Raw genomic sequence first — 21,874 nt, 5'->3', positions numbered from 1 at the left:
GGCAGCATCTCTGCTGGGGACAGGAAGAGACTGAACAGGGTGATCCGAAGGGCCAGCTCTGTTCTAGGATGCCCTCTGGACTCAGTGGAGGTGGTGAGTGACAGGAGAATGGCGGCTAAGCTGTCATCCCTGATGGACAACATCTCCCACCCCATGCAGCAGACTGTGACAGCACTGAGCAGCTCCTTCAGTGGGAGACTGCGGCACCCACGGTGTGGGACGGAGAGATTTCGCAGGTCTTTCCTCCCCACTGCTGTCAGACTCCACAACAAAGACTTTAACTGAACAAACACACACATCCACACATGTGCAATAACACTAAGTGCAATAATCCTTTCTGGCATCGTTGTATTTTTACTCAGTTGTATATAGTATTTGTATTTGTATTCTATTTTTATCTTATTGTATATTTTTATTCTATTTTATTCTACTGTATATAGTATTTTATTTTATTCTATTCTGTACAGCTGTGTACTGTATTTATTCTTATTGTATTCTAATTTTTGCGTCATAACTTTTGCACTGTCCACTTCCTGCTGTGACAAAACAAATTTCCCACGTGTGGGACTAATAAAGGTTATCTTATCTTATCTTAACTGTAGAGTGGACTGACAGCTCCAACAGGATAGTGCACGTCTTTAGAAACGGTTCTGACCACCTTGAAAAACAGCACTGGTTTTACAGAAATCGAACAATGATGAACAAAAACCTGCGGATAGCTGTGGACCTCAGCCTGACTCTGAAATACCCGACAAACAGAGACGCACTCACCTATACCTGCACCGTCTACAGGGGGGAAAACATCCTAAAGAAGAAACAAGTGAAGCTCTACGTCAGAGGTGAGTGCTGTAGACAGAAGATGAAGATGGTGAGTCATGAATTAAAGAGCTTGGTGACCACACTGATAATCTGTCCCTGAGGTGAACAGGACTTGATGAGTGAGCTACAGTAAGATCTATTAAGTTAGGTTTTTCAACCATTACTTTTTTATCAGCTCAAACTGAAGATGTGACACTAGTCCGAGAAATTGAGGAGTTTAAGAGAAATTTATGAAATGATTTAGAATGAAAATATTATAATGATAATGTTTTTGAGTCAATGTCAGCCTGAAAGCACCAGGATTTTGAGGATCAGATGTTTTCTTAAGGAAACTCACACGAGCTTCTTCTATTTCTTCTATTCCACACTAAAACAACCTCATTAAAATGCTGCACGCTTTGTCTGGGCCTGCATAGCCCAGAATAATAGCTTATTTAACAAAAGTTCATAATAATCTACATGTAGAGAGAAAATTCAAAGGAAATATTAAGTAGGCAAGCTCCCATTATGGTCTATTAACATTTCCAGTTTGGGTGTAGGAAGTGAAGATAAAGACAGATGATAAATTTCTTCCCATAATTGATTTAGGACACCAAAGATAACACTGTGTCTGCTCAGTGGAGCAATGGGACAAATCCCAGGCTGCAGCCAGTCAAACATGTTTTCAGTGCAGATGTTTCACTTCATCCAAACAAAATGTTCTCAGTGCTGATGATGCTGTGTTCAGCTCATTGTGGTATTTTTTCTCCTTTCAGTCCCCCTGGTGGAGGTGGAGCAGGGGGTCGAGTCTGTGCAGCTGCCCTGCAAAACCAAACTTCACCTGCTTAAAGGCAGTAAAGTGGAGTGGACCTGCATTTACATCCGGACCACAAAGGTCCACGTGTCTGAGAACGGCTCTGACCAGCCTGAAGAACAAGACCACTTTTACAGAGACCGAACGAAGATGAATGAAGACCTGCTGAAAACTGGAGACCTCAGTCTGACCCTGAGATACCCCACAGACAGAGACAACGAAGTCTACACCTGCACCGCCTACAGCAGCGAGGGAAACATCCTGCTGAAGAGAGAAGTGAGGCTTCGAGTCAAAGGTCAGAAATGAATTTAAGTCAGTTATTTATACAGCACCAAATCACAACAACAACTGCGTCAAGGCACTTTATATTATAAGGTAGTTCCTTCAATAATACAGAGAAAACAGAGAAAAACCCAACAATCATATGAGCCCACTATGGGTAAGTGCTTTGGTGATAGTGGGAGGAAAAACTCAGTTTTAACAGGAAGAAACCTCCGTCAGAACCAGGACTGGGGCGGCCATTTCTGACCCATTCCAACAAAATGATGGCTGATAAACACACGTGCTGTGGTAGAGAGGCAGAGGTTATTAATGACTAATTATTACATTCAGAGAGGTGTATTAGTGTATTAACACATCATCACAACCACAATCAACACAATCATCATCTCGGCTCCTCTGACGACCTGTTTGCTGTTGCATGCTGTTGAAAGGCAGTGAGGAGAGGGGACACTCGGGCAGTGCATTTATCACGTATAATGTGTTTCCTGGATACACTGCTGCTTTTACAGCATTCAGAGATCGATGGCTCCGTGTCAGAGCTGGCTATGAACTTCAGACGGATCAGACTTTAACTTAACAAAAAAGTTATCAGTAGTTCTTTTCATCTTTCCTTATTACCCACACCTACATCCACTCTGTCAGGCCTAGGCTGCTCACTAGGGCTGGGTATCATCGCTGATTTCTATAATCCCTTTGATTCCAATTCACGAGGTCCCGTTTTGATTCAATTTAGCCTCAGACAGTCAGAAATATTATAATTCTGATCATTTATCAGCACTGATACATGTGAGACTTCATCACAATTGTGAGCATCACAGCAGATGTCTTTGTGTGAAAGTAACTGAGGATAAAACAGAGAAAAACATGAAGGAGATTTTCCTGGTCTGGCGTTTTATAGCAGATAACCTTAAAAATATTCTGCAGTAGATCAAAAACTGTAGAAAACCATGAATCGACATAGCATAACTAAGGGAGGATCCAGGGTCACCTGGTCCAGCCCTAACTATATGCTTTAGCCAAAAGGAAAGTTTTAAGCCTAATCTTAAAAGTAGAGATAGTGTCTGTCTCCTGAATCCAAACTGGAAGCTGGTTCCACAGAAGAGGGGCCTGAAAACTGAAGGCTCTGCCTCCCATTCTACTTTTAAATACTCTAGGAACAACAAGTAGGCCTGCAGAGCGAGAGCGGAGTGCTCTGGGTAAACTGGTGTAAGATCCAATAAAGTGTCATCTTGTCATTATATGCTCCACTTTCTTGTAACTAGTTACCAAAATAGATTGTACTGATACAATACAATAGATACTTTATACCCAAAATGAGTTGAGATCAGGAGTATCTGTACTTCATTGATTTGATTGATCGCAATCTGTGTGTTACATGAACACACAGATTGTAGTTTTGGGTAAGTTTAAGGGTCCAAATATGTGTTTCACTCAATGATATACAGATGAATTTACACTTTTTATGTAATCTTTCTTTTTTTGGATTTTTTGTTAATAAATGGTAAATGGCCTGTATTTATATAGCGCTTTACTCAGTCTCTAAGGACCCCAAAGCGCTTTACACTACATTCAGTCACCCATTCACACACACAGTCACACACTGGTGACAGCAGCTACAGTGTAGCCACAGCCGCCCTGGGGCGCACCGACAGAGGCGAGGTGATAATTTGTCTCCCTTTATTAAAATCAAACTACCATAAAAAATTAGAGACTCGTTCTTTCTTTGTGAGCAGTCCCACTCAAATCCTACTAAAGTGGACTGAAGGCAACAATTCAAAAGAAATGAAGAACAACCAATAAAATACATTATTGAATTATTATTGTACTTGTCTTGCTCTCAGCGAAGGCGGTCGCACTTTTTCTCCTCTTTTCTCCCTCTTTTCTCCCTTTTCTCCTCACTCCCTTATCTTCCCTGGGAAGATAAGGGAGTGAGGAGAGGGGACACTCGGGCGACATGACAACCCAATCCTGTGGGTTGTCATGTCTTGTGCTGTGGACATTTATGTGCTTTTTGTGCAGAGGAGTTTTTTTGTCTCCTGTTCTCGTGCTGTCCTACCATGGAAGCACAGCATGAGTAGAGGTCTCTTTTTTTCCTCTTGTACTTTCCCATTGTAGTGTATATTTCAGTGTTTTTCTGTAACGCTACCGATCTCTGACTTGTATCCTCATGTGATGTCTGTGTTGTGTGTGTAAGGTCGAGGGGGGGGGGGGGGGGGGGGGGGGGGGTCCCATTTCACTGCAGGGCAACCTGCATGTGGCGAATAAAGCTTTGATTGATTGATTAATCCTGAATTAAATGAGTGTAGTATATTTCATCTTTAGGAAATCAACACAAGCAAAGACAAATATCATAGTTTGAGCTTAAAATTGAATATTAAAGTTCTCTTTGGAATCATTGAATAAAACTGCTGCTGTGTCATGTTGTGTTCGTTGTCCTCTCAGTCTGTCAGGTGGACGTGGAGGAGGGGGCGGAGTCTGTCCAGCTGCCCTTCACAACCACACAAAACCTGCCTGGAGATGCTGAAGTGGAGTGGTGGCGCTATGAACCTGAACCACCGATGACTGTTCACAAATATCACGCCGGCTCTGACCAGCCTGACGCACGAGACCAGTTTTACAGAGAGCGAAACGAAATGAGAGACGACTCACTGAAAACTGGAGACCTCAGTCTGACCCTGAAACTCCCCACAGACAGAGACACTGGAAAGTACATCTGCAGAGTTGAGGGGAAAGGGATCAAGAGAAAGAAAACAGTTCTGCTGAGAGTGATGAGTCAGTGCAAATACCTATGAAATATTTCTTACAGTGTATTTGTTTATAAAATAACAATAATTAAATGTAAATATCAGACTGCAGCATAAAGAAGCTTAATAAGGTGTTTTCTAGATTCACTGCTGTCTGTACAGCTCATGTTGTGTTTGTTGTCCTCTCAGACTGTGTGGTGGAGGTGGAGGAGGGGGCGGAGTCTGTCCAGCTGCCCTTCACAACCACACAAAACCTGCCTGAAGATGCTAAAGTGGAGTGGAGACGCTATGAACCATACAGGAAGGTCCACGTGTATAAGAACGGCTCTGACCAGCCTCACAAACAGCACCAGGTTTACAGAGACCGAACGAAGATGAATGAAGACCTGCTGAAAACTGGAGACCTCAGTCTGACCCTGAAACAGCCCACAGAGAGAGACAGTGGAGAATACATCTGTAATGTCTGCAGCAAAGAAAAATGCATTTCAAGAGAGACCACGGTGCTATTAAAGGTCAAAGGTCAGTATAAAAATATAAGTTTGTCTCTTGTTGTCTGTCCCTGTCTGACTGTCTTGTCTCTGCAGGGAGAGTTCAGGTCCAGGATCAAACAGGGGACATCAGGAACAGAAGCAGCTCCATTGATCCGACTCCTCTGATGGCTGATCAATCAGTTTGATCTGTGCTTAGTTTAGGATCAGCTTTTAGTTCAAGTTAAAATCAAAGTCCCTTTCTCATGACTACACTTTAAGAAAGGGACTGGAGCACACCAGCCTGCGTGGCAGAGTTCCAAGACTTTTGGGGAAAAAAACCCTGGACTGATGAGTGTGTGTCATTACACACTGCATTTCAGAAAAGGAAGCTCATACCAACAGTAAAATATGGTGGTGATAGTCTGATAGTCTGAGGCTGTTTTGCTGCCTCGGGACCTGCAAGACTTGCCTCCCTAAATGGAACCATGAATTCGGCCCTCTTAAAGAAACAATTCTTTAGGAGACTATCTGGCCATCCGCTCTCATCTGACCTGAAGCGCACTTGGTTTCTGCAGCCGGATAATTATGCAAAACACCCAAATAAGTCAAAGTTCTTACCTGAATCTGATTTATATGCTGTGACATGACCTTAAAAAGGTGGTTCATGCTTGAAAACCCAGCAATGTGGCTAAATTACAACAATTCTGCAACAGTGAGTGGGCTGAAAATCCTCCACAGTGCTGTTAAAGATTTATTGCAGGTTGTTACAAATGCTTGGTTGCAGTTATTTATTAAATTCAGGGGGCAATAGCTTTTTCTGACATGTTCATCTAGGTTTGGGTTTTTTCCCCTTAATAATAAACACATTTATTTAGAAACTGCATTTTGTATTTACTTCTGTTCTTTGGATAATATTGTAATTCAATTAATGTTTTATCACTCACCTTTGAAAGTTCAGGTCAGGGGTTAACGTGTAATAATGAGAAATAACAGAGAAAAACAAAAGGAAGGTGCAATGAGACATAGGAAATCATGATTCATGGCAAATGAAATTTATCAATAATTGAAAGCCATCCTGACAGTTATTACAAATTAATATTAGCAGGTTCAGTCCCAACTGATGACCTATAAAGATCTGTGTCATTACCAAAGTGTCACAAAAGAAACATCTCATGATGGGTAAAACCAGTGAGCCGTCTCAAAACCTTCACAACCGTATTGTTGCAAAACATACTGAAGGTATTGGTTCTAAACTACTGGAGGTTCTAGTGAGCACTGTTGGGTTCTTAATGCAGAGGTGGAAAGAACATCATTTCACCATATATAATAATGATCAGAAGAGTCGTTGAAGAGCCAAGGTGCTAGAGAAAAACCTGGAATCAGCAGGTACAATTGTTTCAAGAAGGCATGGCATGTAGGTCACCATCCATGGTGCCATTGCTGAAGAAAAAGCATGATGAAGAGCTTTTAAAGTTTGCTGAACATTTAGAGAAGCCAGTGAAATATGGTCTGGTCAGATGATCATATGATTGTTTGGTTTTTCTCTGTAGGGTCTACCTTACAATATAAAGGTAACTGTTATTGTGATTGGTCGCTATATGAATAAAATTGACTGGAAATGAAAAGATGACTTGTCCATGGATACGCAGACTGGAGCATCCAGGAAAGGATCCCATCAATTTTCCAACTGGGAAATGATCTGCTTTACCTCCTGAGTTGGTAGATTAACACCCCAAGTTGCTCTCTGATGCAAAGAATGAATGTTAGCATATCTTAGCTAGAAAGCACTAAAGCATAGAAACCAGTGCTCGTCTGGTTGAATGAGGCAAGTTCTTTAAAATGACCGTTGCTCTGAGCTGATGTCCTGAAACTGTTTGTGTCCACAATGTGGAAAAACCACGGCGATGTGTTTCCAGACTTTTGACTGGCAGCTTTCAAGACAATGTTTCATATATTCAGCTTCAGCTACGTGCTCTGATGTGTGACTTTCAGAAAAGAAGTTGGTGACAGCGTTTATGTGGCTCGTTGGTCTAGGGGTATGATTCTTGCTTAGGGTGCGAGAGGTCCCGGGTTCAAATCCTGGACGAGCCCACCTCACGTCTGTAGAGTTACAGGGTAACCTCCTACATCTTCTAACGAAACCTCTTAGAAATCTGTTATCTACAGCCTGAAATCACACGTTCCCATAGTACCTCACACAGATGTAGCTGAGAGATCTGATTTCCATTTCTTACCATTTTAATTCTCCAACAAGTTTTTTGAAGATAATTATTTGTCTTTCATGTTGGCCTAACAAAAGAACACAGAGTATTATTTTAGATTAAATCAGAGGGTTCAATCCAAACTTGTGCACAGAACTACAAAAATACACAGCTTTCTATCAAATATTATAAGTGTGTAACTCTTTGACACAACATTAACAAAATGCATGTGGAAAAATGCGCATACATTTCTTTCTTTTGCACAAAGGGATCAAGATTGAACATCAGTAACTATTAATACTTTAGTATCACAAAAGAATCTAGTTCAGTGCATTATGCACACATTATCTACCAACTTAAATACAAGTTTACAAATTTGATTACAGCAAAAGTCTGAAATGCCATGTCAGCTGTTATTTGGAGTGTAACTAAAGCAAAAAAACAATTAGTTAGAAAAATAATGCTGGGAAATTATTTTAGTCCTTGCCAAGCTCAATACAGGAAGGCTACACAGATAAAGGTCAGTAAAAATAGTGTTCAAGCTTGTGGTTTATTTTCCAGCTCTACATAAGAAACGCTTCAACCACGAGTGATGGCAGTTCACTGATCATCATTTATACATGTAAACTGGTTGTTTGTGTAAACGAACTGCTGCTACTGCTCTAATCCAGCTGAGCACTCAAGACTCAGCTATTCACACACTGCTTTCTAAGCACCTTTATCAAACACTCACGTTTGGATGGAGGCGTCAGAAGAAATTTGGGGTTCAGTATCTTGCCTAAGAATACTTCAGCATGCAGACAAGAAGACACATTTAGAAGACAACCCACTGCATCACATGAGCCTCAGTCAGTGTTCACAGTGCACAGAGAGATCCTGCTGGTTTGCTGTTTATGCATTACTAATGTAGATTTATTTTTGACATGCGTGTTAAAGGTTCGGTGCCCAAACTGACAGTGACTGATGGCAACATTTAGACTGAAAACCAAACAATGAAACTCTGAGAGACACAGGACGATTATCGACTCTGTCCACACAGTGGAAAATTTGTTCTTAATAGAGGAAACATCGTCTACATAACAGACCCAATCAGCAGGAGCGATGCTAAACACAGCAGCTGTGGTTTCCTGTTTGATGAAAACAGGTCGTCTGCCTTCATGTTCAGTCGTCATGTTACAGATACTAACTGAACTGAACCTTCAGCAGGTTTTGGACGTTTATGAGACAAATTTAAATCACAAACTTTCATCACTTTAATCCTGCAGGTTTGAAACTGTTTTCTATTATTAGAAAGATTCTTTGTGTATTTCAGGTAAAGTGTGATGCTCATATGTAAATAACATCTTGTTTTGTTTCCTGTCCAACTGGCCAGCCTTGAGATGAAACCAGTCATTTTTAACCAGGATATGTCCTTTAATGCACATATTAAACAAATATGTAGGACTGCTTTCTTCCATCTGAGCAACATCTCTAAAATTAGAAATATCCTGTCTCAGTGTGATGCTGAAAAACAAGTTCATGCATTTATTACTTCTAGGCTCAAAATCGTTTTCTGTGCCTGTCATGAACAGCTGTGTGGCAGGCAGAGGCAAGACCCAAATGCAGGACTTGGAAACAAAGGGGTCGGCTAAAAGAGGCAGCTTTATTAATGTTAGAAGATACTCACAGAAGAACACAGCAAAACAGGCACGAGGGAGACTGAGGACCTAAACACAGGGATGGGATTACAAACACAATGAGACAGAACACAGAGAAAACAGACAAACGCAGGTACGTGAGCGGGGAGACTGAAAGAATAACAAAACACAGAGAAGAGGCTGGCACAGACTGGACACGAAGGAAATAAACATGAACAACAAGAAATAGAGAATAAGAAATATAAATAATGACGACTCTGACAAATAAGGGAACCTGAGCTCAAGAGACACCAATATAGAACCAGAACAAAGGTCATTGAAACAAGGAAACAAATAAACACATAGTCCATAACAAACACAAAAACTAGCTCAAAGACTGAGGACCATCACAGGACACTCTGTGTCAAACATGAGTGTTCATAAGTTCAGAGTATTGATCAGTTTGAAATGATGGAAGCAGCTCCTGAAAGTGACGACTCTTCACCTCGCAGTAGACCTTTGTCAGAGTTCAAGCTGCACAGACTCAAACCAGCAGCAGGTCGATTTCTTTAGTTCCCCGTCAATCCTGGTTCCTCAGGAGGAACTTGCTCCCACAATGACATCACTGTGTGAATGAATGGGAGTGAATGAAGAAAGGAGGAAGCTGATGACTGCCTGTAAATGTTCCCACGGTGACTGACAGAGTGAGACTGTCCACAGGAAGTCTGCAGGTCTGTCCTCAGCTTCCTGTTTACACTTCTTCTGTGGTGTCTGTGGTTCCTTTAGCTTCTGTAAAAATGGGACAGTTGAGTGTGCAGTCATGGTGCAGGTCACTAGAAGGGTGAGGCATTTATTGTCCTACCAACTTTAAAACCTAATTAAAATGTATATGTATGTAACAAATATACGAAACTTTAAACCTAATTTTTAAACTGAAGCTTAAAGAGAAAAAAGTTAATGATGGATTGCATTTATATAACACTTTTCTAGGCACCCAAAGTACAGTTCCACAGTCACTCTCACACACTGGTGGAGGCAGCTACAGTTGTAGCCACAGCTGCCCGGGGGCAGACTGACAGAAGCAAGGCTGCCATATCGCGCCATCGGCCCCTCTGGCCATCACCAGTAGGGGAAGTGTCTTGCCATAGGACACAACCACCAGGACAGAGAGAGAGCAGGAGGGATCGAACCGGCGACCTTCCACTTATAGAGGAGCTTCCCAATCCACTGAACCACAGTCGCCCCGATAGTTCAGCATGTAATAACACTGGGACATGAGTCATATAGGTGCAGCCTCCCTACCTGTGTTCTCAGGGGTCTGAGTGATGATGTCAGCATTGGTCATGTGTGTTTTTGGGATGACATCATCAAGACAAGAACATGCCAATGAGTGACTGAATATCCGGGTTTTATTTACAACTCACTGAACTTGGATTTCCCATCAACCCTGTTTGCCTGCTGAACTGAATTCAAATATATATTGTTTTCATTTAATAATAATCCTGCAGAGAAATCTTAATTCTTATGAAGACGTTGTGAGGGGCTTCATGAATCTCTCTCTGAAAAAGAACTCATTTTGTTTCACTTTAAACACTAGTCACACAAAGAGATGAAGACAAGAAACAAAGTTAAGAACATCTTTTGCTGTGTGGTAACTTTACATCTTCCTTTGTTCAGTCCTGTATCTCAGCACCGGTATCTGCTGACATGCACTCTCTCTACTCTCAGACACTGTTTATCTCTACAGAGTCCACAACATTCAAATAGCTGCTAGACTGATCTTAAACACATAAAACACTTCATGGTTTATGTGTTTTACCTTTGATCATTTCCCACTGATCTCAACAAAGAAGCTCCGTCACAGAGAGCTTCTCTCAGCAGTTAACCACACCAGCAGCACCTGTTTTGATGTGGGTGAATGAACGCTCGACTCCGGGAAATATGAACTACTGACTCAGGTGACTTCACTATTTATGTGCTTTTACATCTGATTACTGCTACTACTGTGTATAACCCTCAGATTTACATGGCAATAAAAGAAATAATGTGGTCACTGAACTAGCTTCTCCTGCTAGTCCCAAAAACGTGACTCAAAGTGAGAGCTGACTGGGCTTTTTCAGCTGTAGCCTAAACTGTGGAAGCATCACCCTGCCCTTGTTAGTTCAGCCCACTCGCTGCCTGTCTTTAAATAATGTCTTAAAATGTGTTTTTGCTCCTCAGATTAGAGTCAGAACGCGAGCAGTACATTCTCACCTTGTACTGGTTGTTATTTTCCTAATTTTGCTGGTTTGCTGGTTTGTAGAGTATTTTTATTAAACTGTCCAACGTGTGCTTCTCCGATTTATTTTTGAAAAGATACATCTGGATTAAAAACAAACCAAATCCGCTCAGATTATTTTTAATCTTCAGTTCAGGCCGACAGCTCCTGTTACACTGTGTCATACACACAAACCTGAATTGACTCCCATCAAACACCGATCATATCTGTTTAAGCTGCAGGATTTCCTGTCTCAGTGCCACGTCTCTCTCTGCTGACTGCCTCATGTTATAAACACTGAACTGACCAACGAAACCACAGTACAGCTTTAATTATGAAACCAGTGACAGGTTTTACTGAGGAAACAGGAACCTAAAGAGTGAACTGCACCTGCATTCAGGTCCCACTTTCAAAACACTAGTTTGATAAATGTGAGAAGAAGATTCTCATTGTTTCACTGACCACATTTTACAAGCCCAATGAAAACTACTTTTGGGTTTATCTCTCATTGATGTCCCTCGCTAGAACACAGGTGAATGTGTACCTGCAGTGTTTGTCCTCAGACTGGAGTAAAGTACTTCAGGTTCGCTGGCTGGAGTCTTATTGGTCCAGGCTCTACTGGTGACCTCAGCATAGGTGACATCATTTACTGGAGCTGACTGGTATCTCCCTGCAAAGATGAAGTGATCTGAAAGAATACTAGTATTTGTGTCTGTGGAGTTTTAGTCTGAATCTACTTTCTAAGTGTTCTAAAAATAGAAACGCTGATGGAGGCTGTCTTGATGTGTCCAACATGATGACTTTGGATGAAAATTTGAGACAGACGCTATACCTGTGCGCTTCTTCCACAGAAGATGAAGTACAAACAGAACCAGAACCAACAGCACCAGGGAACCTATAGCAGCTACAATTGGGGATATGAGGGAGGAGGGGGGAGAGGGAGAAGGGGGAGGAGAAAGAAGGGTAGAAGAAGAGGAGATATGAGTGTTTGTCAGTGACGTTATGGTTGTTGTTTCTTCTTTTGTTGTTGTAAACAAGGCTGTGGTTGAAGGACCTGCAGGAGAGATGAGGAAGCTGGTTCAGTCAGTTTATCATCAGCTCAGCAGATTGGCTTTAAACAGGAAGTGATGTCAGTGATCTGACCTCTGACCCTCAGAAAGCTCTGAGGAGATGATCCAAACTCATCAGGAGCACACCAGTAGAGACCTTCATCAGACTGCTGCACGTTAATGGTGATTATGTGCTCTGATTTAGGTCCAACAGGACGTCCATTAAAGTAGAAATAAGCTGCAGCTGTGCCACCAGTTTTCTTCTTACAGCGTAGAGTGACATCACTTCCTGTCCTCACAGGAAGTGCAGGGATCTCCAGGATCACATGTTTATCTGAAGAAAAGACCCACAGAGTGATGTAGAGGTGGTATAACAGTCTGCTGTTAGTCTGATGATGAAATGAATGACTTCATTACCTGATACAGTGATGTTGACTTCTTCACTCTTCTCTCCAGCTTCACCTTCACACCAGTAAACTCCACTGATTGGCTCGAACTCATCAAACAAACAGGATGAACCATTGAACCTCCCGAAGCCCCGCCCCCCTGCTCCACATGACTCAGTCCCACTTCCTGTGTCCCTCTTCACCGTCCATCCATCAGAGCCCAGCTGACCTTCACATGTCAGAGACACTGAGGCTGCTGTGAAGAACTGCTGAAGGTTTGGACTGACGCTCAGAGAGACTGGAGGACAGACGGACAGTTTCTATCAGTGTTTACACTCAGTGTTTGTCCTGGACCATGGTGCACTTCATCTACTCACCTGCACAAACAGTCAGTGCAGACAGCAGCAGCACACACACACCTGCAACAGGAGGTCAGAGGTCACTGAAAGTCAGAGGTCAATGAAGGTCATAGGATATTAAAGGTGAGAGGTCACTGAAAGAGAGTGGAAATTATGACCAGAAGGCAGTAATAGGCCTGGGAGAGCATCTTCTATGTTACCATGTTCACCCTTCACCCTGCTGTGATGGCACTTGTTTAGCCATTTGTCACATAGACTCTGGATGTTATATTTCAAAGCTGCACACTGGTTATCTGTGTAGGTCACAGTTAGGTAGTGATGGCCCGCTTGAAGCTGGCGCTCCGGAGCGTGTGTCGAAAAAAACAACACACTGGTTCAGAAGCACTGTGTCGAGGCTTGCTTCGTTTGGCAAAAGTCACGTGACCAGTGACGTCCGAAGCTTCATTACGCACGTAACTGCTTCGGTACCTGATTCAAACGGATATAAGGAAGCGAATCATCCACGGGATTCGTGGAGTGTGTTGATGGTGACAGAGAGCGACGAGGTGATCATTCCACTGACAGATATGGAGCCAGCGAGGAAGAGAGGACGTTCTGGCGTGTGGGAATATTTTGAGTTGATTTTGCTCAATTCATTTTATCTGCCGAAGTGAAAAACTTGAAATGTCCAAAATCATGTTTTCATAATGTAAATATCATTACAGCATATGACTTTAGGAACACTTCCATGTGAATTAAAGCTGATGAAGACTACAAAAATGTATTTGACACTATACGTACATTACATTGCTACAGTTTAGAAAATCCTTTTGTTTATTGTTGTTAGGTGATAGTCTGCAGGACCCAGGAATACCTGCATATCTACCAGCTTGCAGTGTAGTTCCTGCACTCCACAGCCTCTTCTGTTCCATGCAAGTGGATTTTCTCCAGGGCAGGAGAAACTATTTCTAAGAAAAGAAACAGACTCAGCCAGCGCACAGTAACACTAATCCTCTTTTTAAATGTAAATAACAAAAGGGCTACCTGACATAGATCATGTTTTTACTTTGCAAGTTCTTGATTAGGGGTGGGTTTTGATTATCGCCTTTCTGATTACAATCCATGCTAAATTGAATAAAGTGATATTGATTCATTACAATCCTGTGTCGATTTGTAAATTAACGTTATTATGCCTGAAACGCCAGCATCTCAGGTTAAACCTCACAACATGTCGTCAAACACCATACAGTAAAACAGTAACTGGGAGCAGGTTTACGGATTCTGCATACAAACGTGAACACAGAGCGCGGACCCGACGCGTCAGAATCAGATTTTGGTGTGTCGGCGGGTCCGCGCTGTGTTTGCCTCCTTTTTTTCCCCGCTGGCTTCTGCAGCTGCAGGTTTCATAACTCTCTGTTTACATCTCTAATTAAGTCTCACATGTGTCAGCTTTCTTTTAATAGATACGAAATTATGGATATATACTGTTAAATGACCAGAATTGTAATATTTCTGACTGAGGCAAAACTTTCCAGATTCCAATCAAATTGAATCGGATCCTGTATCGAATCAAAATGATTCTACAAATCAGTGACGATGCAGCCGTACTCAGCTCCCTAAGCATTTTCCCTTTCCAGTTCACAATCAATCCCACCCCTAGGTCAAAAATATGTATAGGACAATTGGCCTAATCTAATATTCTGTATGAACCTGTCCAGCTGTCCAGTGATTAAATGACAAGTAGATGGAGGCAGGACTCCACAGCAGAGGCATACTCCATAATGTGCTGTGCATTCTCATATGTATATTATATATATTGCTCACTTATTGTATTTACCAACATCAAGGAGTTATGAGCAAAGAAAGGCCACACCATAGTGCATGTTTAAATAGGGAAAGTTTATTGATCAAAATGTATTACGCAAATACGCATTACATTTTTTTCAGCCCCCCAATCGAGAAAACAAAACCAATTACATGTTCAAAGCAACGGAACGGTGGCCCAATATCAGAGAGAACTCCACTCTTGAGTGAGCAGTGATGATTGAGCAGTCCGTTTTATTCTGCAGATTCAAGCTGCTCTTTAAAATTTTCACCACCAGATGTCACCGGAGAGGACTGTGTTGAAAAGCTTCGAGTAATGAACCGTTTTTCAATACAAGCTTCAGTGCTTCGGAAAGCTTCATTTGGCCATCACTACAGTTAGGTGTTGTGAGAAAGTTGGTGACACCCAGTTGGTGGGGAGGTCCTGGTGGTGAAGTCTTCTGTTCTCCTGTGTCAAGAGTGTAGACAACAGCTGTTGAAACACCTTCTCTTTTAACGTCTATTCAACTAAATGCTGTGCTATTTATCTTTAGTGACTGTGTACCTGCCCCCCCAATAGTATCTTCAACCTCTTGTATACTCTGAGTGGAAAACAGTTAAAACATAAACATGTTTAATCAATACCTTTCATAACTTGAAATGCAAATAGAAATGATACATTTTTAAAAATGATGCAAACAACAAAGTAAAATGTTGCTATTTACCCCAAAATGCAGCCAAGGCCTCAGATTTTTTGCACAATCATTTCAAACTATTTACAGAACAATCAGGTGTGTTGCATCAAATAAGAAGGCACACAAAGTATTCATGCAACTCCCAAAGAATAGGTCCTGTCCACTATAAAACAGAGGAGAACACCACAAGGTCTGACAGCAGGAGCACCTGTGACATTCACTAGTATAACTCACAAAAACCCAATAACTGCATAACACACTAACTACAGCCTCCAAACACACTAAACGTCACTAATCTCTCACATGTGAAAACTCGCTCTCTCTCTTTCTTTCGCTCTCTCTCTCTCATTGGTGTCACTCCTAAAACTTCTCCCTCTTCCTAAACAACCAAACGCCTCATGTTGCCATATCATTTTTTGATTGGTGGACATGGTACACTTCAACATGAATAAGGAAGGGAAGTGGTGCTTTTTCTTTTTCACTCGCAAGCGGAGTGCGTTTGCTAGCGCTGTCCTTAGAAAACGCAGTTGCTGAGGCGGCTGAGGTCATTTGGAGTCCAGGGAGCGCTTTGAAGACCTTCTGTGACTCTTTGGTGGCATCTGTCATTTTTTACAGTGTTGTATGTTGGTACCTCAGGTCCCACATCTCCAGATTCACTAACAGCTTCTTCCACCTGGGCCATTCGGACATTTAACAAACACCATGTCCCCTCTGTTCTATCTCTGCTGTGATCCCAACAACCTACATGTAAAGGTCGCCCAAACTAATAAAATTGTCAGGGATTATAGTGGAGAGAGAAAACAGGCGGCTCCCACCCTCTTATCTGAACATCAGTTTTGAGTGGCTATACAGTATATCTGCAGAGATACGGGCAGTACAGGTGCAGCAGTTAGGTATTAAGAAATAAAAAAGAAAAGAAAAACATAAAATGAATTCATATTCAATTTCCACATTTACTAAAAGCAAACAATGTAATGATATTAAAGTAACTCCCTGATGGATGACATGAGCAATGAATAGCTTCACTGATTTTATTAGGTTCTATTTGAGTCTCAATCTGCTGCTGTTTGAAGCTCATCACCAGAAAAACAACAAAACATACAAACTCTGAGGGAAATGACCAAAACAGTCTCCAGTCTTTTGTTAGACTCTGTGTTTATAGTGGAAAATTTGCTCTTATTAAAGGAAGTGAAGGCTACATAATAGGCAGATAAGACAAACGTGTGGTGAGTGCAACTAGCAGCTGTGGTTTCCTGAATGAACGTCGATGTTCGAAGAAACGAGGTTACTACACCGGGGGACCCCATCCTTGGGGTGGACCCATTGTTGTTTTAGCGTGTTTTGGGGTTTAAAAGCCACAGAGACGCGGTGCTTAGGAAAAACGCATTTCAGCTGTGCTGATGCTCCTGACACGTATAAGACCTGGAAACCTGCATTCAGCTGGAACTGAAAAACACTATGTCCAGATAAACACAATCAACTTTTGGAGAAAAATAAAAGATTCTTCATCAGACTAACAACTAAAAACATGACACTTACCTTAACAGTATGGGCTACATCAAATATATTCAAGACCGACAACAACACTTCTCACTGCTGCTAATTTTAACAAAACTAAACAAAAAGTAGAAAAAGGCAATTCACCAAGTCTTGAAAAGTAAAACTGAAAATAAAAACACAGAATAAAGTAAAATATCCATCCAGATCTTTACCACCAACAACATAAAATCTATCTTAATTAAATGGCCAAATTCTCCAATAAATGAGCAATAATAAAGTAAGAAAAAATAAGACATTCAATTTATGGACGCTCAAATTAACAGAGCGACATTAAACGCACCTCATTGCCTGCCGTAGCGTTCTTCGCAGCTGCACTTCACCTCAAAGGTCGGTTAATACATCGGATTTAACTTAACCAAAGTCCAATTAAAGGAAAATAAATGTTTCTAACAAATACAATGAAGAAGATTAAAATAATTCACTGTCAGTTACTGTCGCTGTGAGTTTGACGAGGTCAGCTGCTTCATTTGGTTCTGCCTAAAGTTCTCTCAGTGATCCAGTGTTTATATGATAAGATACGTGTTTAATGCAGAGAGTTGGAATTACAAGTTGGTAAGAAGCTTTTTAACAAAGGTTTGATTTAAGCTTTAAGTTCAAAGGTGAAAGAAATTTCACGTTTGATGAAGGAAGATCAAGGTTATCAAGGACATAGGTCAAAGGTCAAAATAAGGTAAGGTGAGAAAATATAATAGATATATATAATCAATCAATAAGGTGAAAATATCAGATAAAAGGGTTTTTTTGGTTATAAGGAATAAAGAGGTCAAAGGTCAAAACAAGAGTACTGTTAAATTAAAATTAAAGGGTCAAAGGTCAGATTAAACAGGTTACACAGAAAGGATCGGCAAAACTTAAACAAGGATAAAGAAATAATACATTAAACAAGGAAATAAATTAAAAGTCTGAGTTAATGAGAAATTAAACGTTTAAATCAGGTTAAGAGTTAAATTTTAAAAAAGCAAAGATGTTGTGATCAAATAGTTTGTACGGCAGAAAGAAAAACATGTTTCAGTAGATTGTATGTTGGAAACCACAGTAGACACAGTAGACTCAAATCATTGTTACTGAGGAATTCTGCCTTAAACAGTAAAGTGTTCTTTAACAGTGTGTGTGTGTCTGCAGCTGTTCTTTGTGTTGTTGCTGCATCGTTGCCTCAGGGGGAAAGTTGTGTGTGTGTTATGCAGACTAGCAGAGACTGCAGCTGTCAGCAGCCACACACACTTTCTATTCTTCAAATCAAATCACAGTGAAACATGTTCACTGACAGCTCAGCTTCAGCATCGTCTTCATGCTGTGACTGCAGCCGTTCAACTCTGTTTGTCTTTAACCCAAATCATCACAACATGCAAATATAATCATCAAAATGATGTGACTGGAAGGATGCAGCAGTCTGTGCTCCACCTTTCTCCTCCACACCTGCAGGTGGAGAACATGGATGCATGAATCTCTACAGAGTTCTTTGAATATTATCCGTCTCATCAGTTTTCAGTGAACAAAACTCCTCACAGAGCCAAAATAAGCAGTTTGTATCCAACATAACTCAGCTGGACTCTGATGCTCCGTATAACAGCCACACATGAGTCTGGATTCACTCAAAGCATTGAACAAACTTTATTGGAAATGAAGCTTTTGGACATTTGTTCTCTGATATTTGCTCTTCAGCTCGAGTCTCCATCAGTGGGAACATTTCCTGATTCAACTTTTCTTCTGTTCAAATCAAACTCCATGAGAATCAAAGTGTGAATCAGAGTCCTGATGATCAGATTCTATAGAAACATGGAGACTGTAGAGGATTTACACTCAATATGTTCATTTGTTCCCTTCAAGAAAAATCAATCATTCATCCAATTAAATCAGTCGTTGATCAGTTTGATTGACAGGACAGATGATCAGAGGTGCAGAGTTTTTACCTCCATCATTAGGACAGGGACTGAAGAATGGGTGGAGTCTGTGAGTGAAGGAGCAGCCAGTAAAGGAGTAGATCAGAGCTGCAGCACCTACATCATAAAAGGAGACCAGACCCTCCTCATAATCCACAAACACCCCCACCTTCTCAGGACCAGGATGAAGACAGAGACGGACTGGAGGACCAGCATTAGCTTCGTACTCATTTCCATTTCTAAGCCTCACAGTCCAGAAACCATCCTGAGGTCTCAGTGTGATTCCTCCCTTCCTGTTGATCGACTCTGTGGCCACTCCTAAAGTCCACTCAGTCTTTCCTTTAACCTGAACCTCAAAGTAAAATCTGCCTGAAGAGAAACTCTGCTCTCCTAAAACATTAGCACACTGAGAAAATCTCTCTGGGTTGTCTGGAAGATTATTCCTCACATCACCACAGTACACTTGTTTTCCATCATCAGACAGGATGAGATTAGGATTTGCTGTATCAGGATCCAGAGTCACATCCACCTCATGCTGCTGCACCCTCTGCAGCTCAGCCTCTAACAGCTTCTTCTTCATGGGTTTCCAGACTGTCTCCTCCAGCTGAGCCACAGCTCTCCCCACAGTCCCCTCATATGATGGTGGACGGACTCTGACCTCTGTCCAGTCCTTGCTGGGTGGAGCAGCTTTCAGGGAGGAGAAGCTTTGGAGGAGGTGGAGGTGGTCTTCAGAGCGTGAGAGCTGCTCCACCTCAGAGCTTCTCTCCATCAGCTCAGAGATTTCCTGTTCCAGATCTTTGATGAGACCTTCAGCCTGTTTCTCTGTAGCTTCCTGTTTGTCTTCGATCTCCTTCATGAGCTCCTTCAGGCGTCTCTCAACAGACTCCATCAGAGCCGTGAGGACCTGAACACCTTCTGCTTTCTGTCTGTCTGCAGCACCTTTACTCATCTTCACCGACTCTGTGATCTCCTGAATCTTCAGTCGTCTCTTCTGGATCATCTGCTGAATCTCAGCCTCTGTCTTCTCCAGCTCTGCCTTCTTTCCTTCATATTCTTCTCTCAGAGGAACAAACTCGTGGTTCTTGTGGTCTAAAACAGAGCAGAGCATGCAGACACATGTCTGGTCGGTCTTACAGAACAGCTCCAGGAGTTTATCGTGCTTCGTGCACATCCTGCCTTCCAGGTTCTCCACAGCATCAACCAGCTGATGTCTTTTCAGACCTTTCAGTGTCAGATGAGGCTCCAGGTGAGTCTGACAGTAGGAGGTCTGACACACCAGGCAGGACTTCAGGGCCTTCAGTCTGGTTCCAGTGCAGACGTCACAGGGAACTTCTCCTGGTTTGGCAGCTTGTTGCTCTGAGCTGCTGCTGCTGGCTTTCTGCTGAGCTTCACGTCTGAACTGAGCAACCATCTCAGAGAACAAAGTGTTGATCTTCAGCTGAGGTCGAGTGTAGAAAGTCTCTTTACACATGGGACACTGACAGCTCTGACTCATGTCCCAGTGCTGACTGATGCAGGTTTTGCAGAAGTTGTGTCCACATGGTGTAGAGACTGGATCAGTGAACACATCCAGACAGATGGAGCACAGAAACTGATCTTCAGATCGCAGATTGCTGGCAGCAGACATGTCTGCACTCTGAGGGAGAAAGAAGAGAAACATTTGATTCAAAATTCACTTTAAATTTCATTTTACAAAGAGAGAAACAAGCGTCAGTAGTCTGAGGAGCTTGGAGAGAAAAGCGTCTGGACTTCTTTAAGTTTCTTTTCATCACAGAAGCTTCTTCACCTCATCCTCAACACGGACCAAGGAATGAATACTGCACTTTTGGAAGAACTCCCTCCCCTGCAGCATCTTATCGTCAAAGGGACGGAGGTGGAGAGGACAAACAGCCACAGATTCCTGGGACTGCAGGTTACATCAGACCTGAGCTGGACTCTCAACACTACAGCAACTGTGAAAAAAGCCCAGCAAAGGCTTTATTTCATTCGGCTGCTCAGGAAAGCTGGCATGAACCACCACCCTCTCACCCAGGCCTGCAGAGGACTGATAGACAGCATCCTCACCGCAGGCATCACTGTCTGGTATGGAAACACTACACAGACAGAGAGGAAGGCTCTGCAGAGTCATAAAGTCTGCAGAGAGGATTATGGGAACAACACTTGCATCCATGGACCTGCACATACAAAGCTGCACATACAATCTCAGACACAACAGAGCGGACAGCAGCATCACACACAGAACACGATTCTTCAACAGCTTCTTCCCCACAACTGTCAGACTGACGGCAAACAAAAACACACTGAACACTTAAAATAACACAGCACTACTTAACCTCACTTTGAATGTATCATCGGTTCACTGACCATCGGGCAATACACTCACAACAGACTTGTGAAACAGATCTGTGGAACAAATGTGCAACACTGTGAGTGCGATAAGAGGTAGAGAACTACACACTCTCTGTACATTTTCTTCTTTTTCTTTGTATATAGAAAATAGTACGACTACCCTACTCCGGACTTCATTTCTATCCTTCTGCTTTTTCTGTCTTTATATTGTTAAAGTGTGATTTGACTTGGAAAGCTCTGCACAAGTATTCCACTGTGCATGGACTGTTGGTCCTGTGTGCAAATGTCAAAATAAAAATCTTGAACCTTCAGTTGTCAGAGTAACTGGTGGAGACCCAGCAACACACTCAGACACAAACTGGTTCATCTCAAACACAAACTGAACAACGTCGTGTCTGCTGTACAGTGCAGCGTCCAGATGAACAGGATCAACAGGATGAACATCTTTTTAACAGTCGTTACAAAGATGTGAAGTTGTTTGGCTGACACAGACAAACAGTATCCCACATTCTTGATTTTTAGCTCACAAACACGTCTTATAAGGACTTATTGATCCTGAAATGTTGGAGGTTTTAGCTCTTTAAACAGTAAAGTTACAGGAGGATACAGATAATTATCAGGAAAATGTCCTC

The 21,874-nt window shown here is 42.0% G+C and overlaps 3 protein-coding genes and 1 non-coding gene across 4 annotated transcripts; 2 read left to right on the top strand and 2 right to left on the bottom strand.

The window, feature by feature from the left end:
- Positions 1-697: 697 nt before the first annotated feature.
- On the top strand, positions 698-5,314 carry LOC146634872 (uncharacterized). The gene is made up of 5 exons (XM_085342939.1): positions 698-839; positions 1,575-1,907; positions 4,337-4,666; positions 4,828-5,157; positions 5,223-5,314. The coding sequence occupies exons 1-5, from the start codon at positions 698-700 to the stop codon at positions 5,312-5,314; spliced, it is 1,227 nt and encodes a 408-aa protein (XP_085199065.1).
- A 1,813-nt stretch (positions 5,315-7,127) lies between these two features.
- On the top strand, positions 7,128-7,199 carry trnap-agg (transfer RNA proline (anticodon AGG)). Its single transcript has one exon. It is a non-coding gene; the product is annotated as a tRNA-Pro (tRNA).
- A 2,477-nt stretch (positions 7,200-9,676) lies between these two features.
- On the bottom strand, positions 9,677-18,454 carry LOC146634870 (uncharacterized). The gene is made up of 8 exons (XM_085349985.1): positions 18,415-18,454; positions 17,029-17,067; positions 12,995-13,036; positions 12,649-12,915; positions 12,326-12,565; positions 12,015-12,236; positions 11,727-11,852; positions 9,677-9,714 (listed from the first exon to the last, which is right to left on the bottom strand). Exons 1-8 carry the CDS (start codon positions 18,452-18,454, stop codon positions 9,677-9,679), a joined length of 1,014 nt encoding a protein of 337 aa, XP_085206111.1.
- LOC146634869 (E3 ubiquitin-protein ligase TRIM21-like) lies at positions 18,113-20,520 on the bottom strand. Its single transcript, XM_085342477.1, has one exon. It carries the CDS (start codon positions 20,518-20,520, stop codon positions 18,862-18,864), a length of 1,659 nt encoding a protein of 552 aa, XP_085198603.1. The 3' UTR covers positions 18,113-18,861.
- Positions 20,521-21,874: the final 1,354 nt, after the last annotated feature.

This window comes from Diplotaxodon limnothrissa, linkage group LG3, assembly GCF_057381915.1.
Source record: "Diplotaxodon limnothrissa isolate DT_005_m linkage group LG3, D_limnothrissa_male_GT1.1, whole genome shotgun sequence".
Classification (NCBI taxonomy): Eukaryota; Metazoa; Chordata; class Actinopteri; order Cichliformes; family Cichlidae; genus Diplotaxodon; species Diplotaxodon limnothrissa.
Note: the sequence above shows the minus strand (reverse complement) of the source record. Positions and strands in the feature narration are given on the sequence as shown.

Coding starts and splice junctions, on each gene's coding strand:
- LOC146634872 (XM_085342939.1), top strand. CDS start 698: ATGAACAAAAACCTGCGGATAGCTGTGGACCTCAGCCTGACTCTGAAA. Junction 840..1,574: donor AGTGAAGCTCTACGTCAGAG/GTGAGTGCTGTA, acceptor TTCTCCTTTCAG/TCCCCCTGGTGGAGGTGGAG. Junction 5,158..5,222: donor GGTGCTATTAAAGGTCAAAG/GTCAGTATAAAA, acceptor TTGTCTCTGCAG/GGAGAGTTCAGGTCCAGGAT.
- LOC146634869 (XM_085342477.1), bottom strand. CDS start 20,520: ATGTCTGCTGCCAGCAATCTGCGATCTGAAGATCAGTTTCTGTGCTCC.
- LOC146634870 (XM_085349985.1), bottom strand. CDS start 18,454: ATGCATCCATGTTCTCCACCTGCAGGTGTGGAGGAGAAAG. Junction 13,037..17,028: donor AGTGAGAAGTGTTGTTGTCG/GTCTTGAATATA, acceptor CTCCTGTTGCAG/GTGTGTGTGTGCTGCTGCTG. Junction 12,237..12,325: donor GAGCTTTCTGAGGGTCAGAG/GTCAGATCACTG, acceptor TCTCTCCTGCAG/GTCCTTCAACCACAGCCTTG.